At 56.2% G+C, this 15379-nt stretch overlaps 4 protein-coding genes across 4 annotated transcripts; 1 reads left to right on the top strand and 3 right to left on the bottom strand.

The window, feature by feature from the left end:
- Nucleotides 1–31: 31 nt before the first annotated feature.
- CcaverHIS019_0506780 (uncharacterized protein) lies at nucleotides 32–3928 on the bottom strand (the record flags this gene model as incomplete). The annotated part of the gene is made up of 12 exons (XM_060601863.1): nucleotides 32–1644; nucleotides 1683–1823; nucleotides 1861–2142; nucleotides 2176–2319; nucleotides 2371–2463; nucleotides 2503–2640; nucleotides 2679–2993; nucleotides 3089–3149; nucleotides 3190–3452; nucleotides 3566–3667; nucleotides 3703–3757; nucleotides 3881–3928. 12 exons carry the CDS (start codon nucleotides 3926–3928, stop codon nucleotides 32–34), a joined length of 3255 nt encoding a protein of 1084 aa, XP_060458315.1.
- A 672-nt stretch (nucleotides 3929–4600) lies between these two features.
- Nucleotides 4601–6889, bottom strand: CcaverHIS019_0506770 (uncharacterized protein; the record flags this gene model as incomplete). Its single annotated transcript, XM_060601862.1, has 3 exons — nucleotides 4601–6224; nucleotides 6447–6644; nucleotides 6825–6889. The coding sequence occupies 3 exons, from the start codon at nucleotides 6887–6889 to the stop codon at nucleotides 4601–4603; spliced, it is 1887 nt and encodes a 628-aa protein (XP_060458314.1).
- A 4661-nt stretch (nucleotides 6890–11550) lies between these two features.
- GRS1 (uncharacterized protein) lies at nucleotides 11551–13700 on the bottom strand (the record flags this gene model as incomplete). Its single annotated transcript, XM_060601861.1, has 4 exons — nucleotides 11551–11720; nucleotides 11818–11940; nucleotides 11975–13389; nucleotides 13426–13700. 4 exons carry the CDS (start codon nucleotides 13698–13700, stop codon nucleotides 11551–11553), a joined length of 1983 nt encoding a protein of 660 aa, XP_060458313.1.
- A 455-nt stretch (nucleotides 13701–14155) lies between these two features.
- Nucleotides 14156–15361, top strand: CcaverHIS019_0506750 (uncharacterized protein; the record flags this gene model as incomplete). The annotated part of the gene is made up of 6 exons (XM_060601860.1): nucleotides 14156–14331; nucleotides 14364–14478; nucleotides 14510–14650; nucleotides 14682–15132; nucleotides 15165–15235; nucleotides 15269–15361. The coding sequence occupies 6 exons, from the start codon at nucleotides 14156–14158 to the stop codon at nucleotides 15359–15361; spliced, it is 1047 nt and encodes a 348-aa protein (XP_060458312.1).
- Nucleotides 15362–15379: the final 18 nt, after the last annotated feature.

Raw genomic sequence — 15379 nt, 5'->3', positions numbered from 1 at the left:
TGGACGTTCCGCGAAACTTGAGACTCACCACTCAGATCTCGTCATCGAAAGTGTCATGGTTCTGGTTCCCACGCCGGCGAGGGGTGATGTCCATTCCACGTTCAGACTCGGTACAATGCAGTAGGCGCTCGAGAAGGTCCTCGATACGCTGCTGCCGCGCCTCGACCGCAGCGAGTTGCGCTTCAACAGACCGTGTGTCCATCCGGTGCTCGTTGTGCGAGGTCATGTGCGACTCCATGCTCTCCAGGAGCTCAGACGCCGTTTTGGGCTGCTTGTTGCTGCTAGGAGCTTGCGCCTTGAGGTGCGGTGACGGTTGAGGCAGGACCCGCGATGCGGCTGTGCCACTCGCACGGGGAACCGCAGGAGACGACTGAGAGGTGGAACCTCCCCGCGCTGTACCGGGGCCCGGAGGGCGCACCACCTTTTTGGGGAACGGTATCAGGGCCAGAGAGGAGGTAGGTGATGGAGGGGCAGGTGCAGTTGCAGGTACAGGAGCTGTCTTGCTACCACTCGCGCTGCTCTTCGCTTCCTCCGCTGTCGCGTCCGGCGCGGGGCTGCTCGTAGTAGAGGCCCCTGCTGCTGCTGCGCTCTTCGTAGATGGCGTCTTCGCGGCTGGAGTGCTGCTCTTGGACGTCTCCGTCATAGGAGATGTGGATCTAGGTGACACCAGTTCGTCATCAACAGTCGCACCTCGTCTGGCTTCAGGCGAACGTGGCGAACGTGGCGTAAGAGTTGCTGGTTTGGCCTCAGGCTCGGCAAGTTCGGCGTGCTGATTCGACGGTGGACTTTGCATGGAAGTTCTGCGCAGTTCGTTTGCGGACGGAAGGTCACCAAACTTGATTTGAGTAGTGCGGCTTTTGCGCTTGCCTTCGTCATCGTCACTGCTCTCTGCGAATGGAACTCTTGCGCCTCCCCGTCCCAGTTCAGGCCTTGGGGGGGAGTCACTCCGTTTTGGCGTCGGCACGGGGGTGGCCACCTCTGCAATCGGAGCCACACCAGGACGCTGGAAGGAAGTCTTCCATGGACGACCGTCGTTGCTGTTCGGTGAGCTAGTGCTTAGGCTCCTTGACAGCCCCGACGCGTTGGACGCAGAGCTGTCCTTCGTTTCGTTAGAAGCGGAAGCCCTGGAGCGACGAGGAGACGACGAGAAGTTCGCCAATGTCGATGTAACAGGAAGCGAACCGACTGCCATAGTCGAGCGCCGCACAGGTCCGTCATCGCGAGTGTAGATGCGCGCCAAAGGGCTGGGACCATTCAAGACGCCACTGTTACGGCGAACGCGTGGCAGCGGAGCCGTCGACATCGATTGCGATAGCTGTGGACCACCAAAGGACCGGCGTCTCTCGTGGCGCGGGATATTAGGGATATGGGACGCGCTCTGGCTGGGATGGCGCTGGTGATGGACGGGAAGTCCTGCAATAGACGGGAACGTATCCTCAAGCGGTGACAGCGCGATGGTACCACCATTGCCTGCGACGAGGCCGGCGTCGAGGGCAACGGTCTCCTCCTCATCGCACTCGTCACCATCTTCGTCGTCATCAAAGACGTCGTCGTCGAGCTCCCAGCTCTTGTAGACGTCGCCGTACTCGCGCTCAAGCTCGAACACGGCAGAAATGTCCATCCGAGCTCCGACCAGGCCCTCGGCTGACGTGTGAGCGACAATCCAAGGTGGTTCAACTCACTGGCTATCGTCAGCCGCCCGAGGTACCGGTCCGTGAAGTCGCGGAGCTGCTCCCACCATGATGGATGGTGGTTGAACTTTTGTCGATCATAGAATGCAATGGCGAGGAGAACCGGAAGGTTGGTGAGACGGATCATAAAGACTGCTGTCAGCAAAGAGAACTGGAGGCTTCAACTCACCGTTGACCTTGTGAAACCAGCGAGGGCTGAGAATAAAGCTGAGGGGATAAAGGACGGCCAGGGCAAGCAGGTTGAATGGGAGTTGGTAGCTGAACACCATGTCAGCTTTGACGCCCTCGATCGTGGCGACAGCCTTGCGGAACATGGATTCGGCCGAAGCGTCTGCGTTGATGGCAGAGAAGGTGTTTCCGAGAACGGCGACACACACGACCGTCAGGAGGGTGTTCGACAGAAAGCCGTACGTCGCCATTAGAATCGGGCCCAGGTAGGGGTGAAACATGTCTGCTGTTAGTTACTTCCGAACCGTTCACATACGCGCTTGCTCGAAGCCCGTAGCGTCGAGGCCGAAGAAGACTTCAAGCAGCCACCAGCAGATCAAGTTCAGGCCGACGGACTGGTTGAGGGTGCGGAGCGCGTACACGAATCCTAAAAAGCAGAAGATTCCGACGCTCATAAGGACTGAAGTCAGCTGGGACCCAAGGGCGAAGTACGGAGCGGAGCTAAACTCACAGAAGAACTCAGTTAACATGGAGCGGATGCTAAGGACCATGAGGTTATTCGCTAGTGTCATGAACACTAGACGGGGGAACATGAGCACGGCACCTGTACGTCAGCACTCCACCGCCACCGCAGGTCGCGCACCAATTGCCAGCAAGTCTGTGCCGAACTCTAACGCGTTTTGGTTGTGCCATACTGTCCCGAGTACACGCGCACCGAGGTAGATCATGAAGATGAATACGAATCCCAAGTCGAATCCGTTGACCATGGAACTGGCGAAAACTGGCGTCAGGTTTCCTCCCTTCGTTTGACGGACACACCCTTCAACCCATGCTCGCGGATGGTCGCGAGTTTATCCAAAGAGAACGCGAGAGCATACACGATGAACACTCTCTCGTAAACATTCATGTATCCAGGGTCGAGCCTCTCAATAGTGAGGCAGTAGAGGACGAAGAGTATGACAAAGTTGGCATACTCGAGGATTGCGCGATATTTGGGCACCTTGAGACGGTAGTGATCAAGGAAGGGTGCCTTATGGGGATTGTAGATCTGGATCGGACGCTTCTTGTAGTTGTCTTGGATGAGTGCGTGTGTGTTGAGCGACGTGTAAACGATCTTGCCAGACCAGATGCCCTCTGAGCGTGAGCGGGGTCAGGGGGTGGGGGAAGGTGAAGGGGGAAGCAGCTGCCAGCCAGAGTGAGGTAGCTGCCCGGGTGCCCAATGTACGCACCAATGACCTTCTGGCACGACGGTGAGCGGATAAACGCCTTGCTCTGCGAGATAATTGCCATCTGGCGTCAGCTGACCACCCAAACGATGAAGCTGCCTCACCTCGAGTGCTGTCCCTGTGTCATCCAGCACCTCCTCGTCGCCGTCCTCTTTAGCCCCGCGGATCACATCCTCAGGGGCTCCGCGGAACAGCGGCCATGGGGTAAGTAGCACCGTCGCGAGCGCAAGTGACCTTTCACTCCACCCGCGTAGCACGCGCACAGCGAGGATCTCGCACAGTTTGGCGCGGGCAATGCTCAGCGTTGCAATCGTGATCTGATTCGAGTCCGTCATGAACTGGACCTTGTTCAAGAGGAGGCAGAAGACTGCGTAAGCCGAGTTAGAGTGAAAGGTGGGGGGAAGGGGGGAAGGTTGGTCGAAGTGACTCGGGTCGCCAAGGTTTACGCCGAGACCGCCTTGGCCGTTGCGGAGCACTTACCGACACTGGGATTGCGGAGGGCCAGGTACTTCTCACACAGTGGTCTGATAATGGTGTACGTCGAGTCGGGCGCGACGAGTTGGTCGTACGTGAGCGGCGTGTCTGGTGTCAGCTCCTATGTTCATGCACAAGCTCACCGATGTGCGCGACAATGTCGACCCGGATCTCATGGATGAGCGGGTACACCGACACCTGGGGTCAGTCGTGCGCTTAGGGCTGCTCAGCTGCTGGCCAGGCAAGGGTGTATCAGAAGCCAGCGTCGAGGCAAGGAGACGTAGAGATAGCCAAGCAAGGTTGGCAAGTCCGAGCACTCACAGCCGCGCAGAACTCGTCGCCGATCTCCTCGTCCTGGCCGCGCGACATTCTACGAGGCGCTGCGTGGTGGAAGCTGTGTCGATAGTCTGGATGGGTGCGGTGGGTATATAGATGTCGAGGATCGTGAGGACGCAGAGGTGGTGGTCGAGGACATTGGGAAGCCAAGATGGAGGAGTCGTTGTCAGGCCCCCAAAGTGGAGTTGGGTGGCGATCTGCAACCGTTGAATGAGTAGTGCCTGATACATCGGAGGCGTCGGGGTATTCCACTACTGTGAGCAAAGCAGGGCTTGGCAACTCGAGGTCTCTACCCACACTCATCGCGTCGTTGTTCCAGACGGTGAGATGGTAGAAGAGTGAAGAATTGTCACGTTCGAAAGGATGCAAACAGCCATCCCATTTGTATACTTCTACCGTGCGAACTGCCGCAAGCCTTTACTCCAAGCAGCCCTGCCTCCACCCAATTCTTTACGTTGCCTAGATCTCAGACCAGTCTCCTCATGCAGAATTCCTGGCGAGTCTGTCACCCACAGCCACAGAGCCAATGGGGGCTGGAGTCTGCACGCGCTACACGTTACACGTCCATGTCAATGCATCTGTTTGGTTTGTATATAGGAGAAACGGTAGGCTGCAAAAGCGCAAACAGAATTACTACGGGGCTACAGTGTGTGTGTCGAACCGGGAACACGGGGACCATGCAGCCGAATCTTGTACGAGCTGCTTCTAAGCGGGGACTCGGCCCCAGTTGCCCTCACCGCGAGGCGATCGCGTGGGCTCCTCCTCGCCATTTGCCGACCCGTTGGCAGTCGAACCGTTGGTGCATTTGAGGCCTTTGTTGTTGCCGTTCGTGTACGTGCGGGCAGGTGAGCGCGAGCGGCCATGGGTGGCGGCTGATCCTTCCCTTGACGCAGCTCCACGGGCCTCAGTGCCACGGGTAGGAGGACGATCTGCATCCGGCGCATTGGCCGAGGGCTCTTCACCTTCCCGCTGGGGAGCAGGTCCACCGCTGTGAGTAGACCACATCGGGCGCTTGTCAGCCGGAACCTCGTCACCAGGCCGCGTCTCAGGAGTGCGCTTGCCGAGGTGGGACGACGAAGGGCGTGGAGGGTAAGGCGGGTAGCCATCATGCTGCGGAGGAGGATACGCGAAACGGGGGTCCCGATGGTAGTCGCGAGGGTCGCGAGGGTCGCGAGGATCACGAGGATCACGGTCAGGCGAGATCGGGTGCGCGCGAGGGTCCCCGCGTGGGTCTCTTATCATAGGAGGGTAATCGCGGGGGTGATGCATGTAGCGAGGGTCGCGGTCGTAAGGATGGGGTGGCATGATTGCGTAGTAGCGAGCAACGTACTCGCGGTCGTCTAGACGAGGCGGTCCGTCACGGGGGTCTCGAGAGTCGCGAGGGTCGCGGACGTCGCGGGGATCGCGAGGTGCATCACGGGCGTCGCGGAGAGGTTCACGACCACGAGGCTCGTTGGCGTCCCCACCCTCACGAGGTTCGCGAGGCTCGGGCGGGTCGCGGGTCTCACGCGAGTCGGCCCGTGGGTCGCGCTCGTCACCAAGCGGTTTGCGGTCCTCGCCAGGAGGGCCTCTGCTGCGGTCGCGGCTATAGAATCTGTCTCTTTCGTCGAACCGGTAATCAGGAGGTGGCATGTGTGAGGCAGGGTAGTCGCGCGGGTGGCCGTAGTAAGGACGATACCGGTCAAAGTATGGGTCTGGATGTGGGTACATGTCGTACGGGAAAGGCGGACGGCCGTACATGTCGTATCGCGGATACGGGGGGTATCTGTGATCATGCGGACCCGGAGACTCTGGGGGCCGGCCGTCTGAACCGGGCGGTGGGGGAGGGAAGGCGCTTGGCGACTGAGGCCGGTACATTTCCGGAGCCGGGGGATAGGGCGTAGCAGTCGCAGTGACAGGTGTTCCGGGTCCCGAGGGAAAGTGGTGTGGCGGTGCATGAGGATGGGTCGGGGTGGGAGGTGGGAGAGGTGGGGAAGGGAGCCGGGCCGCAACCGTGCGGCGCGAGTTGTAGTCGTCACGGCGTGTCTCCCAGTCTGGCCAAATACCAGGGGTTATCTTGATGGATGCGAGGTTAGGAAGCTGGTGAGGAAGGGGTAGTGGGTTAGATCCATCGCCTTGAGGATTGCGCTTGGACGAGTAGGCAACGACGTGGAACTTTTTGATCTTGCCAGTGACTGGGTGGGTCATGCTGGTCGAGTACGTCTGTTTGACAAGAGGTTCGGGACGGCGAGGAGGGGTGCCATTTGACGACTCTCGCCCATTGCCATAGTACTGACTGTAGGTGGGTGAATCTGGGCGAGAAGGGGGCGGTGATAAGGAATCTGATGACCTAAATGTGTTAGACGTGTGATGCTCACAACAAGGACAAGAAGGACAAAGGAGCTCGGGGAAATGGGAGTTGATCGGATCGGGGCAAAGACGGGGGCATGACAGCCCGCTTCTCTTGTCCTTCTTCCCTTTGCAAGCCTGTTGGCTTGGCTGGGCGCAGTTGGGCACAACAGGACAAGAGAGAGATCCGACCCGATCCCTCGCCCCTTGATGGTAGACTTACTCTGTGTAGACAAGGAAGCCTCCCCCACCAACACGCGATGCGCCCCAGCGGCGGCCGTCTGTCCAGCGACGCATGTTCGTCTCTTCTTCCTCCCACACCCAGACGGTGCCAGGACGAATCATTGCCCGCTCATGGCCAGTGAGACGACGAGTAACGCGTGGTACCAAGCCCAGTCGCACTGCTTCTAGAATATGGATGCTGTCAAGTTAGCGCGAGGGTTCTGATTGCGGTGCTGGGGACAAGTAGAAGAAAGTGCCCAGAGGAGGGGAGTGGAGGGAAGGATCGATCGCGTCCGAGACTTTCGGGTCTTTGTCAGACGACAGTTCCTGGTTGACAACGTGGGCCCAAGGCCAGGCGACGACAATTTAAACGACTTACGCATCGGCAGGAGATTTCAAGGCGCATATGGCAGCCGGTTGCTGTGTAGAGCCCGAGGGGTACATTGTCATTGCGAGTTTAACGGAAGAGAAGGCGAAGCGTGTGGTGAGGGTACGTTATGTCGGATGTTGTAATTAAGTGTGGCCACTGTCACGCGGGAGGCCCGTGAGCTTGATTGGCGCTTGCTTGCTGTGCTTGACGAGTTGAATTGCCAGCGAGAATGACGGAAGTGGCGAGATTGTGAACAATTTGGTGTGCACAAGAGATGCGACGAGTGCAAGGGATACGTAGTAGTGATGAATAGGTTGTGGGATGGATGCTGTAATAGATTGATTTGTGTGTGTGTGTGTTGTGGTGGGTGGGTGTAGGGGTACGTTTGATAGTGGGGAGATCTCTTTTGTGACAGAAAGACAGAGACCGACAGAGGTTTGGATCGGGAGGCAAGCAATAAGCTTGAATCACAAAGCCTGCGTGGCCCGTGGTGGGCCTAGATGGATTGGGGGTAGTTGGTCAGAGGGATGGATATTGCCGCCCAGGGTAGGGTACGTCGAATAATTGGTTGGGTTGAGAGTGGACGGATACAATCTGGCGACGTGTTACACCAAGTGGCAAGTGGCGAGTGGGATGAGGATTGGATGAGTGATGATGAGGAAGACGATTAAGATAGGATGATGTCGTTGTTGTCTGCGAGAACTGCGAGTAGAGATGACAAGGAGGAAAGAGAGAGAGAGAGAGAGAGAGAGAGAAAGAGAGAAAGAGAGAGAGTGGGCAGAGGAATGAACAAAGTGGGATTAGAAAGAGAAGTGTGTGTGTACACAGTGAGTGTACTGTGAATGTGACTTACTTTGGCTCCCAACTGTACAAGCTGGATAAGCAGAGAGTTGCGGACTTCAATCGCGCGACAACTGGGACAGGTTCTCAGGGGCAACGGCAACGGGGCAAGCTGTCAAGCAACAGAGGGAAAGAAACAAGTGCTATAGAGTTGGAGACCTATAGACCGAGAGAGCTGGAGAGAGAGACGAGAACAGTGAGCCCATGTGAGTCAGGGCATATTCACTCAGGATCATTTAAGGGTAAATAGTTGGGCAGGAACCTTTCCAGGGCTCTTAGGGCAAGGGGGAGAGAGAAAGGGCTGGGATCAGAGTCCATTCGTTACCGCCCTCTACAACTCTACTATAGTAGTCCAAAGCAACCCAACCTAACTCAGCCCAAAATCTATAGTAACGGTTAAAGGTATATTCAGTTATTTCCAACGTCAAATGGTCTAGTGCGCTATTGCATTGGTCTCACTGTCGGTCGCCGTGTCAACTGCTCAGCTGCTCAAAACAGACTGAATAGGACGAACGACCAAAGCAACATGCCATCACCATCATTAGGTTTGTTTAGAATAGCCATGCATCACGCTACTTCTAACATTTGAGATTCGAGGCCCACATGTGTCGCTTGCTTAGTCAACTTGACTCGGTTAGTGTTGCTGCGCAGTAGTAGGCTGTGCCAGTTTGTTAGGTAGATTACCAGTTAAGAGATCTGTGAGGTAAGGCTTGCATGTATATTTTAAATGACGCTGATGACGATGATGCGTATCTGTTTAGGCGCAAAGGCGCAGCAGCATGTGGTGCTTACGTGCTTAGGGCAGTTTGGGTATAGGGCCGAGACTACAGAGCAATAGAGTAGTGAGGTTAGGTACAGGGACCCAGATACGAGATGCGAGATGCAAAGATGCGCAGCCCTTGGAATCCCACTGGAGCCAGGCATGAGCACTACACTGTGCATTAAACCCGTTCACCGGACGCCGCATGCGCCGCAATGCGCCAAGTGGAGCCAAGGGCGCCAAGGGGTCGGCATACGCAATCAATGATGGTGACTTTTGAGTGGAACGAGGGATTATTCGAGGGATATTCGAGGGAACATGCATCAGGCCCAAAGACATGCTGCCAATCTGACCCTGGAAGCGAGGTGATTCTCTTTAATTCCCTGAGACAAGCAGAGCTCCACTACTCCTTTGCACGTTCCAATCCTCATTCGCAGAGTGACAGCGCGACAGCTAACACTTGTTTCCGCCGCCTAACATCAGCCGCGTCAGGCGCACAAGAAAACATGGGAACCGACAGACTGGCGGCTCGTGATCTTGTGAGCCAACGGATCCTCAAAGTGCTTGGCCAACCCCAAGAGTCTTGGCTTTGCTCTCCCGATCCCCTTCCGGAAAAATAGATCGCTGTTTCTCATGGCTTGAGCTGCGTATCATTGGCCCCATTCCCCTTGGCAGTATGAAGATGGCTTAATTCCTCCAAGCATGCTCCCTTGCAAGGTTTGATTCTATTTCCCTCATTCCATCATTCCCTCAGTCAATCAGTCCATCCTGGCATCAGATGACCAAGCGTATCGGCGCCCGAAGCGCCCAGTGATGACGGATCACGGTGAATGGGCTTGAAAGAAGACCGTGACACGGTTCAAAGGCTAGAGGCCAACCAGAACCTTGACTCGATCCCATGCATAAGAACAATGCTACCCCATCCCCTGGAGGCGTCTAGCTTCCATTCACAGTTGAAGCCATCCGGCAGGGCAAATTAGTACTACCGAAATGGACTTTAAACTCCCTGCATCTTCGGACCGAACAAGCTGTTCAGGCCACTTGCACCTGAATGCTACAGCCGCCCATTTCTAAAGTGTAAGTGGCTGAGGGTTGGCTGGCTGATCGCATGGCTGACATGGGGACCGGACTGCGGTAGTTGCGACCCGCATGAGCCGGGACAGCCGGGACAGCCGGGACAGCCGGGAGCGGTTTATCATATGGATGAGCGGGCAATGTACGTCAGTCTGTCTCGTGAGTCCAGATCTTAGCAATACGCGCAAACGCGTTGCTTCAAGTTGGGTAAACAGCGGGTCAGCTGGATTTGGAAGGATAGGGATAAGGGATAAGGGATCGGGATAGGGATAGGATAGGGGTAAGGCAGATGGCGGATGGAATGGTCGGTGGTCGGTGTCGGGATTAGCCCTTTGCCCTATACATACTAAACATCCTAAATGCGACCCGGACCTCGTGCACGGTCATTAGATGTCACAGTTGCAACTCTACGTCACTGTCACAGATGTTGCAGATGTCGCATATACCATGATCATTACTAAAAACAGGAAGAAATGAAGCAACACGGCCAAACCGGCTCCCGATCAATGCCCGAGGCCGAATAGCACGGACCGTGTATGTTATTGCAGAATGGTAACATGCGCACGTTCTGGGCGTATACTCATCCTCTAATCGTGAGGTGTGAGGTTGGGCATAGCTTTGTGACAGTGTACAGTACAGGTGGCAGACAGGATTGTGTACGTGCCGGCAGTCCAAAGACGAGAATAGGCCATGAACATCACTAGTTATTAAGAAAACGTTGACGTCAACGAGCTGAATTGTGCCCTGTACCTTGTTTTTTCTAGCTATGAATCAGGGGTTAATCAGTTGGATTCGAGTATACCCTACTCAGGGAGAAAGCTAGGGTATATGGTATACTAGGAGGGTAACCTTTTTTATGTTGGATCTAGAGTGATAGGGCACAAGGTTAACAAGCACCCATTCAAAAAGTAACAACCCCCCCTCCCAGCCAAGAGAGAGAAGTTTAACTCTGCCGGCACCTGTGAGAACTTGGGACCATAATCCAGCCCCCCATTCCCCCCCCCCTCTCTACTTAAAGCCGGGAATAGCACTCATAGACCCAGAATGGCACTCGTAGCTCATACCCGCAGTCGGGACCGCGTGGTACATGTGCATGTGCGTCCAAGTCGATTACTGCGGATACGGTTGTGTTGGCACAGCCAAGTCAATAAATACTATAGCTAAAGATGTCAAGCCTCAGAGCTTCCAACGGGTCCCAACAGTTCCGATCACCTATAACCCAACGGAGCAAATCACAGTTAATTCCACAATAGCCGAGGCACCACTCGTCTCACTCGGATGCAAGAGCAAGGCACAATAAGCACTGCGTTCTTTTTGTACGTTTCAGCTGCGTTTCAGCCCATCGTCTAACGTGCTCAAGTGAAACCCAAACACTGTACTCTATAATACAATATGCTCCTGCCTCTGCCTGAACAGCGACTGAATGGACAAGGGGCTTAAGCGGCAAGCGGCAAGTGGTCAGGCGGCCAGCAAGTACTTAACGGGGGGGGGGGAGGAAGAGGACGAGGATACGCACCCGAATACCGCGGAGGTCGGAACGAGTGCCTGGCTCCGTCCTTGTCGGATTCCACAACTGGCGCGGCTCGTGAAGGTTGCGGGCCCTTCGTGAGGTTCGTGTGATTGCCGTAGTCGTACAGTATGTTCATGGCGACCAACTGCACAACCGCGCAGAGTTACAGAAGGCTGCTTAGTGTCCGATGGCACGGTGCCAGCGTGCCAGGTGACAAAGTGACACGTTCGAGCCGTGGCCATCGAGGCACAAAGTAGCCGTAGCATAGCGTGGTTTCTCGTCTTGGCCAGTGCCTGCGATTGCTGATTTTTGATTGTTATTGCTATTTGCTCCGGCTCCGGGCTCCGGGCAACATTGCATAGTACAGCAACCGGGCTCCGAACTCGGAAAGCAACAAAACGCAATCACAATGCACGAATCAAACCTTGTCCAACTTTCAACCGTAGCGTCTCATAGTTGGTTACATGGTTACGCAGCATGCATGGCGAGCCGTACGTGCCGTGTCGGCTTGAATATCGCCTTTTCTCTCGATTCTACTGAGAGCAAAAAATCTACTCGACATCCTGGACACCGCTGTATACCTCGAGCTTCTTGCTTGCGCTGTCCCAGTCGAGCGTGCCCTTGACGAGCTCGTCGACGACCGCAATCACATCGTCAATCTTACCAATAAGCTGCGACGTCGTGTCACGCTCGCGGAGCGTGATCGTGCCGTTCTGGAGGGCTGATCCGTCAGTTTCAAAGCAACGACACAAAAGACCCGAGGCACGACGGGCAGATGCCACACCGTGCCCATAACCTGGGCCAAACTGTAGACATACTGGCAAAGTCAACCGTGCAGCCAAACGGCGTGCCAAGCTCGTCGTTACGCGCGTACTTCTTGCCGATGGACGCGCCAGAGTCGTCAACACGCGACGCAATGCCAAACTTGCGCAGCTTGCGGGCTGATGTTAGTACTATAACCAAGTGGCGACTCACTGAGGTCGTGGATCACCGCGGTGAGCTTGGGGTCGTTTGAGATGGCGACGATGAGTACCTTGATGGGCGCGACGATGACGGGGAATGAGAGGACGCCACGAGCCTTGTCCTGCTCACGAGCCCAGTACGAGTGCTCAAGAAGCGAGTAGAGGATACGGCCGATGCCGAACGACGGCTCAATGACGTTGGGGACAAACTCGCGGACGTGCTCGACAACCGTCTTGGGGTTGATCTGGACAAGGTCCGCGGTGATCTCGTAAGTCTTACCGTCAGAGCACTTGACCTTGCTCTTGCCGTCCTTTTCGAGCTCGTCCTTGACGCACTGGAGGCGCTCCTTGTCCGAGGCGAGGAGAGTGTCCTTGATGGTACCGGCGTCCTTCTTAAAGGTCATGCCAAACTTCTTGGCGTCGAAAGTGCACTCGAGCTTCTCAACAGTGATGGGCTGATCAAGGCGCTGCTGCACACGGAGGGGCTGCTTGGTGCGGGCCTGGTGGACCGACAGGTCGTACGCCGAACGGTCGGCGCAGCCGACACACTCGATCCAGCCGTGTGACGACTGAATCTCAAAGTCCCAGCAGTCGGTGGCGTAGTGGGCCATCTCGTTGCCCATGTGCTGCCTGAGGCGCATGCGCTTAGGGTCGATACCAATCTTGGTGAGGAAGAGCTGCGTCCGCGCAAGGAAGTAGCCGAGGGTCTCGTTGTCAACAATGCCCTTGCCGACCGCGTCGCCAACGGTCATGTGCGTAATGTCCGTCTTGCCCTCCATCTGCACGTCCTTGGGAAGGAGCGCGAGGACAATGTCCTTGACCTCGTTGAAGCGGACGTGGTTCTTGTCTGCGGGGTCGACAAAGTGCTCAATCTCGGCCATGGTAAACTCGCGCACACGGAGCAGGCCCTGGCGGGGCGAGATTTCGTTACGGAACGACTTGCCGATCTGCGCAGACGCAAATGGCACACGGCCGTTGTTAAACTCGAGCAGGCGCGCAAAGTTGACAAAGTGGCCCTGCGCAGTCTCGGGCCGGAGGTAGCCCTTGATGTGGCCAGTGGGGCCAATGTTGGACTCGAACATGAGGTTGAACTCGACGGGCACGGAGAGGTCGTTGCCAGTGGTGGGGTTTGTAATGTTGTACTTCTTGATCAACGCGTGGAGGTCGTCGCCGGTGTAGTTGTCGATCTGAGCGAGCACGGTTTCGTACTCGATAACGACCTCGTCGTCGAGCTTGACGGCCGTGCTCTTAACCTTGGACTTCTTCTTCTTCTTCTTCTCGTCCTCCTCCTTGGCAGCCTCGGGGTCTTCTTTGACGCCGCGCGCCTCCTTGTCACCCTTGAGGCGGCTCTCGATGACGGCCTCGACGAGGTGGTCAGCACGGTAGATCTCGCCGTTCTTGACGTCCTTGACCATCCAGTCCGTGAACCTGACGTCAGCAATGTAAGTCCAAAGCAAATCTCACTTGTCAACGTGGCCCGAAGTCTTGAGAACCTCGGACAGAGTCAGGATCGTCGTGTCGAGCTCGAGCATGTCCTCCTCGATGATGTAGTGCTTACGCCATGCGTCGAGGATGTTGGCTTGGAGCGACGAGCCAGTCGGTCCATAGTCGTACAGACCAGCGACGCCGCCGTAGATCTCAAACGCGGGCGCATAGAAGAAGCGGCGCGCGAGGACAGCGTCGAGGTTGGTCTTGTCAAAGGCGTGCGCCGTCCGGTTGACGACTTGTGCGGGGGCCATGGCGGAGGTGGCTTCGGCGTAAACGGGGGTAGAGTAGGGACGGTAGAGGGGTTTTGTGAGGGTCGCAAGGAGCGGAGAGAGCGTTCTTGTCCAAGAGCTGTTGTGGAGACGGCTTATGGCCATAGACGATGGTGAAGGAGAGCGATGCAATGTAGATGGTTGATGCACACGCGCTGAGTCGATTCTTTCCAGGGTGATCGACTCGTGCTTGTCTGAGTAGTTTGAGCTTGCTTGACTATTTCCTAATTGATCTCGGAGCTGTAATCAATGTCCGGCCCGCTCGGCTCTGATAATCACCCAACATTTTTACCAATGATTCTGCGAATAAACTACACGTGTAAATCGACCGGTAGTGGATGGGGGACCTCCACTTGCCAAGTCTCGAGCCAACAACATTCGCGCCGAGTCGAGAGAGATTCATCTCTCATCTCTCATCTTTCATCATCACTCTCACCATGACCGTCCACAAACGCATGCGGCCTTTACGCCAAGGGGAATCACAGTGGATATTCGAATCTCACGCTCTGGAAAAGACACCTTCTAGAGATGCAGGCTTTACCCTCGAACAGGAGCTTGAGTCGCGCAGGCAGGCCATCTTGTTTATGCGGTCGTTGTGGCTGAGAGTAGCTGGGTAGGTTATCTGCGGGGTCCTTCTGACAGCAGAAAATTACACGACACAGATCCCGAGGCAACGGCAGGCAAGGCCGTATTGACCCTCGCTGCCATCCTCGTCCACCGCTTCTATATGCGCCGCTCACTCAGTGACTTCTCTCCACAGGTACGGTGGCGACTTTCGGTGCTGACCCAAGTCTGTGGCTCCGATAATCCTCTTTCTCGCCTCCAAAGTCGAGGAGGCGCCACTCAAGCTGCGACACATCATTAATGCCACACTCACCAAGTTCGAGCCCGGAGCACCGCTATGGGAGCCCTCCAGCAACGATGATGTGAATGTGAGTACGGACCAGAATCTTCTGACGGCAGCCTCAACCGCTCGAGTACCGACGGTGGGAGAAGGAGATCCTCGCGACCGAGGAGGTTGTTGTCGAGGCGCTATGCTTTGACTTTGCTGTTGATCAGCCGTGGCCGATCCTCCGCGCCGCAGTTCGCGGCATTGACCACCTGTGGGCCAACGAGGAGGGGGAGCTGGCCAACGGGGTGAGGAAACGTCGCGCTACCGAAGAGGTCATCAACGAGCTCGGGTGGGTTATGCTCAACGAGGGATACCTCGCCCCGCTTCCTGTGCTGTATAGGCCGGAATACAGTGCCTTCGCCGTGTTCACTCTCATCCTTGCAGTGGTCGAGGAGATGCGATTGGACGAGGCGGCCGCTGCGGCCACCGAGCTCGCAGGACGGTTCGGACTCGACATCCCCTGGAGGGAGTCGGTAGAGTCGAGCAGCAGGGAATACGGTACAGAGGAAGCTAATGCGAGAGGTGAGCCGAGGAATTGCGCCCACTGACTGTAGGTGCAATTCATCAGTATATCGTGTTCTGCCAGCAGGGAGTCATCGAGAGGGAACTCGCACGGCTGATCAACGTAAGAAAGGATGGTTAGCAGAGCTGACCCCAGACAACAACAACTAGCGGCGAAACCTACACGCGCAGGTTCAAGGTCGAGGGACAGGCCAACGGGAACGGGAGGCCGAACGGTGAAGCCATCTAACAATCCATGTAGCAACAG

The sequence above is a fragment of the Cutaneotrichosporon cavernicola genome (genome assembly GCF_030864355.1).
Source record: "Cutaneotrichosporon cavernicola HIS019 DNA, chromosome: 5".
NCBI classification, from domain to species: domain Eukaryota; kingdom Fungi; phylum Basidiomycota; class Tremellomycetes; order Trichosporonales; family Trichosporonaceae; genus Cutaneotrichosporon; species Cutaneotrichosporon cavernicola.
The sequence above is the reverse complement of the archived record's forward strand: the minus strand, read 5'-3'. Positions and strand labels throughout refer to the sequence as shown.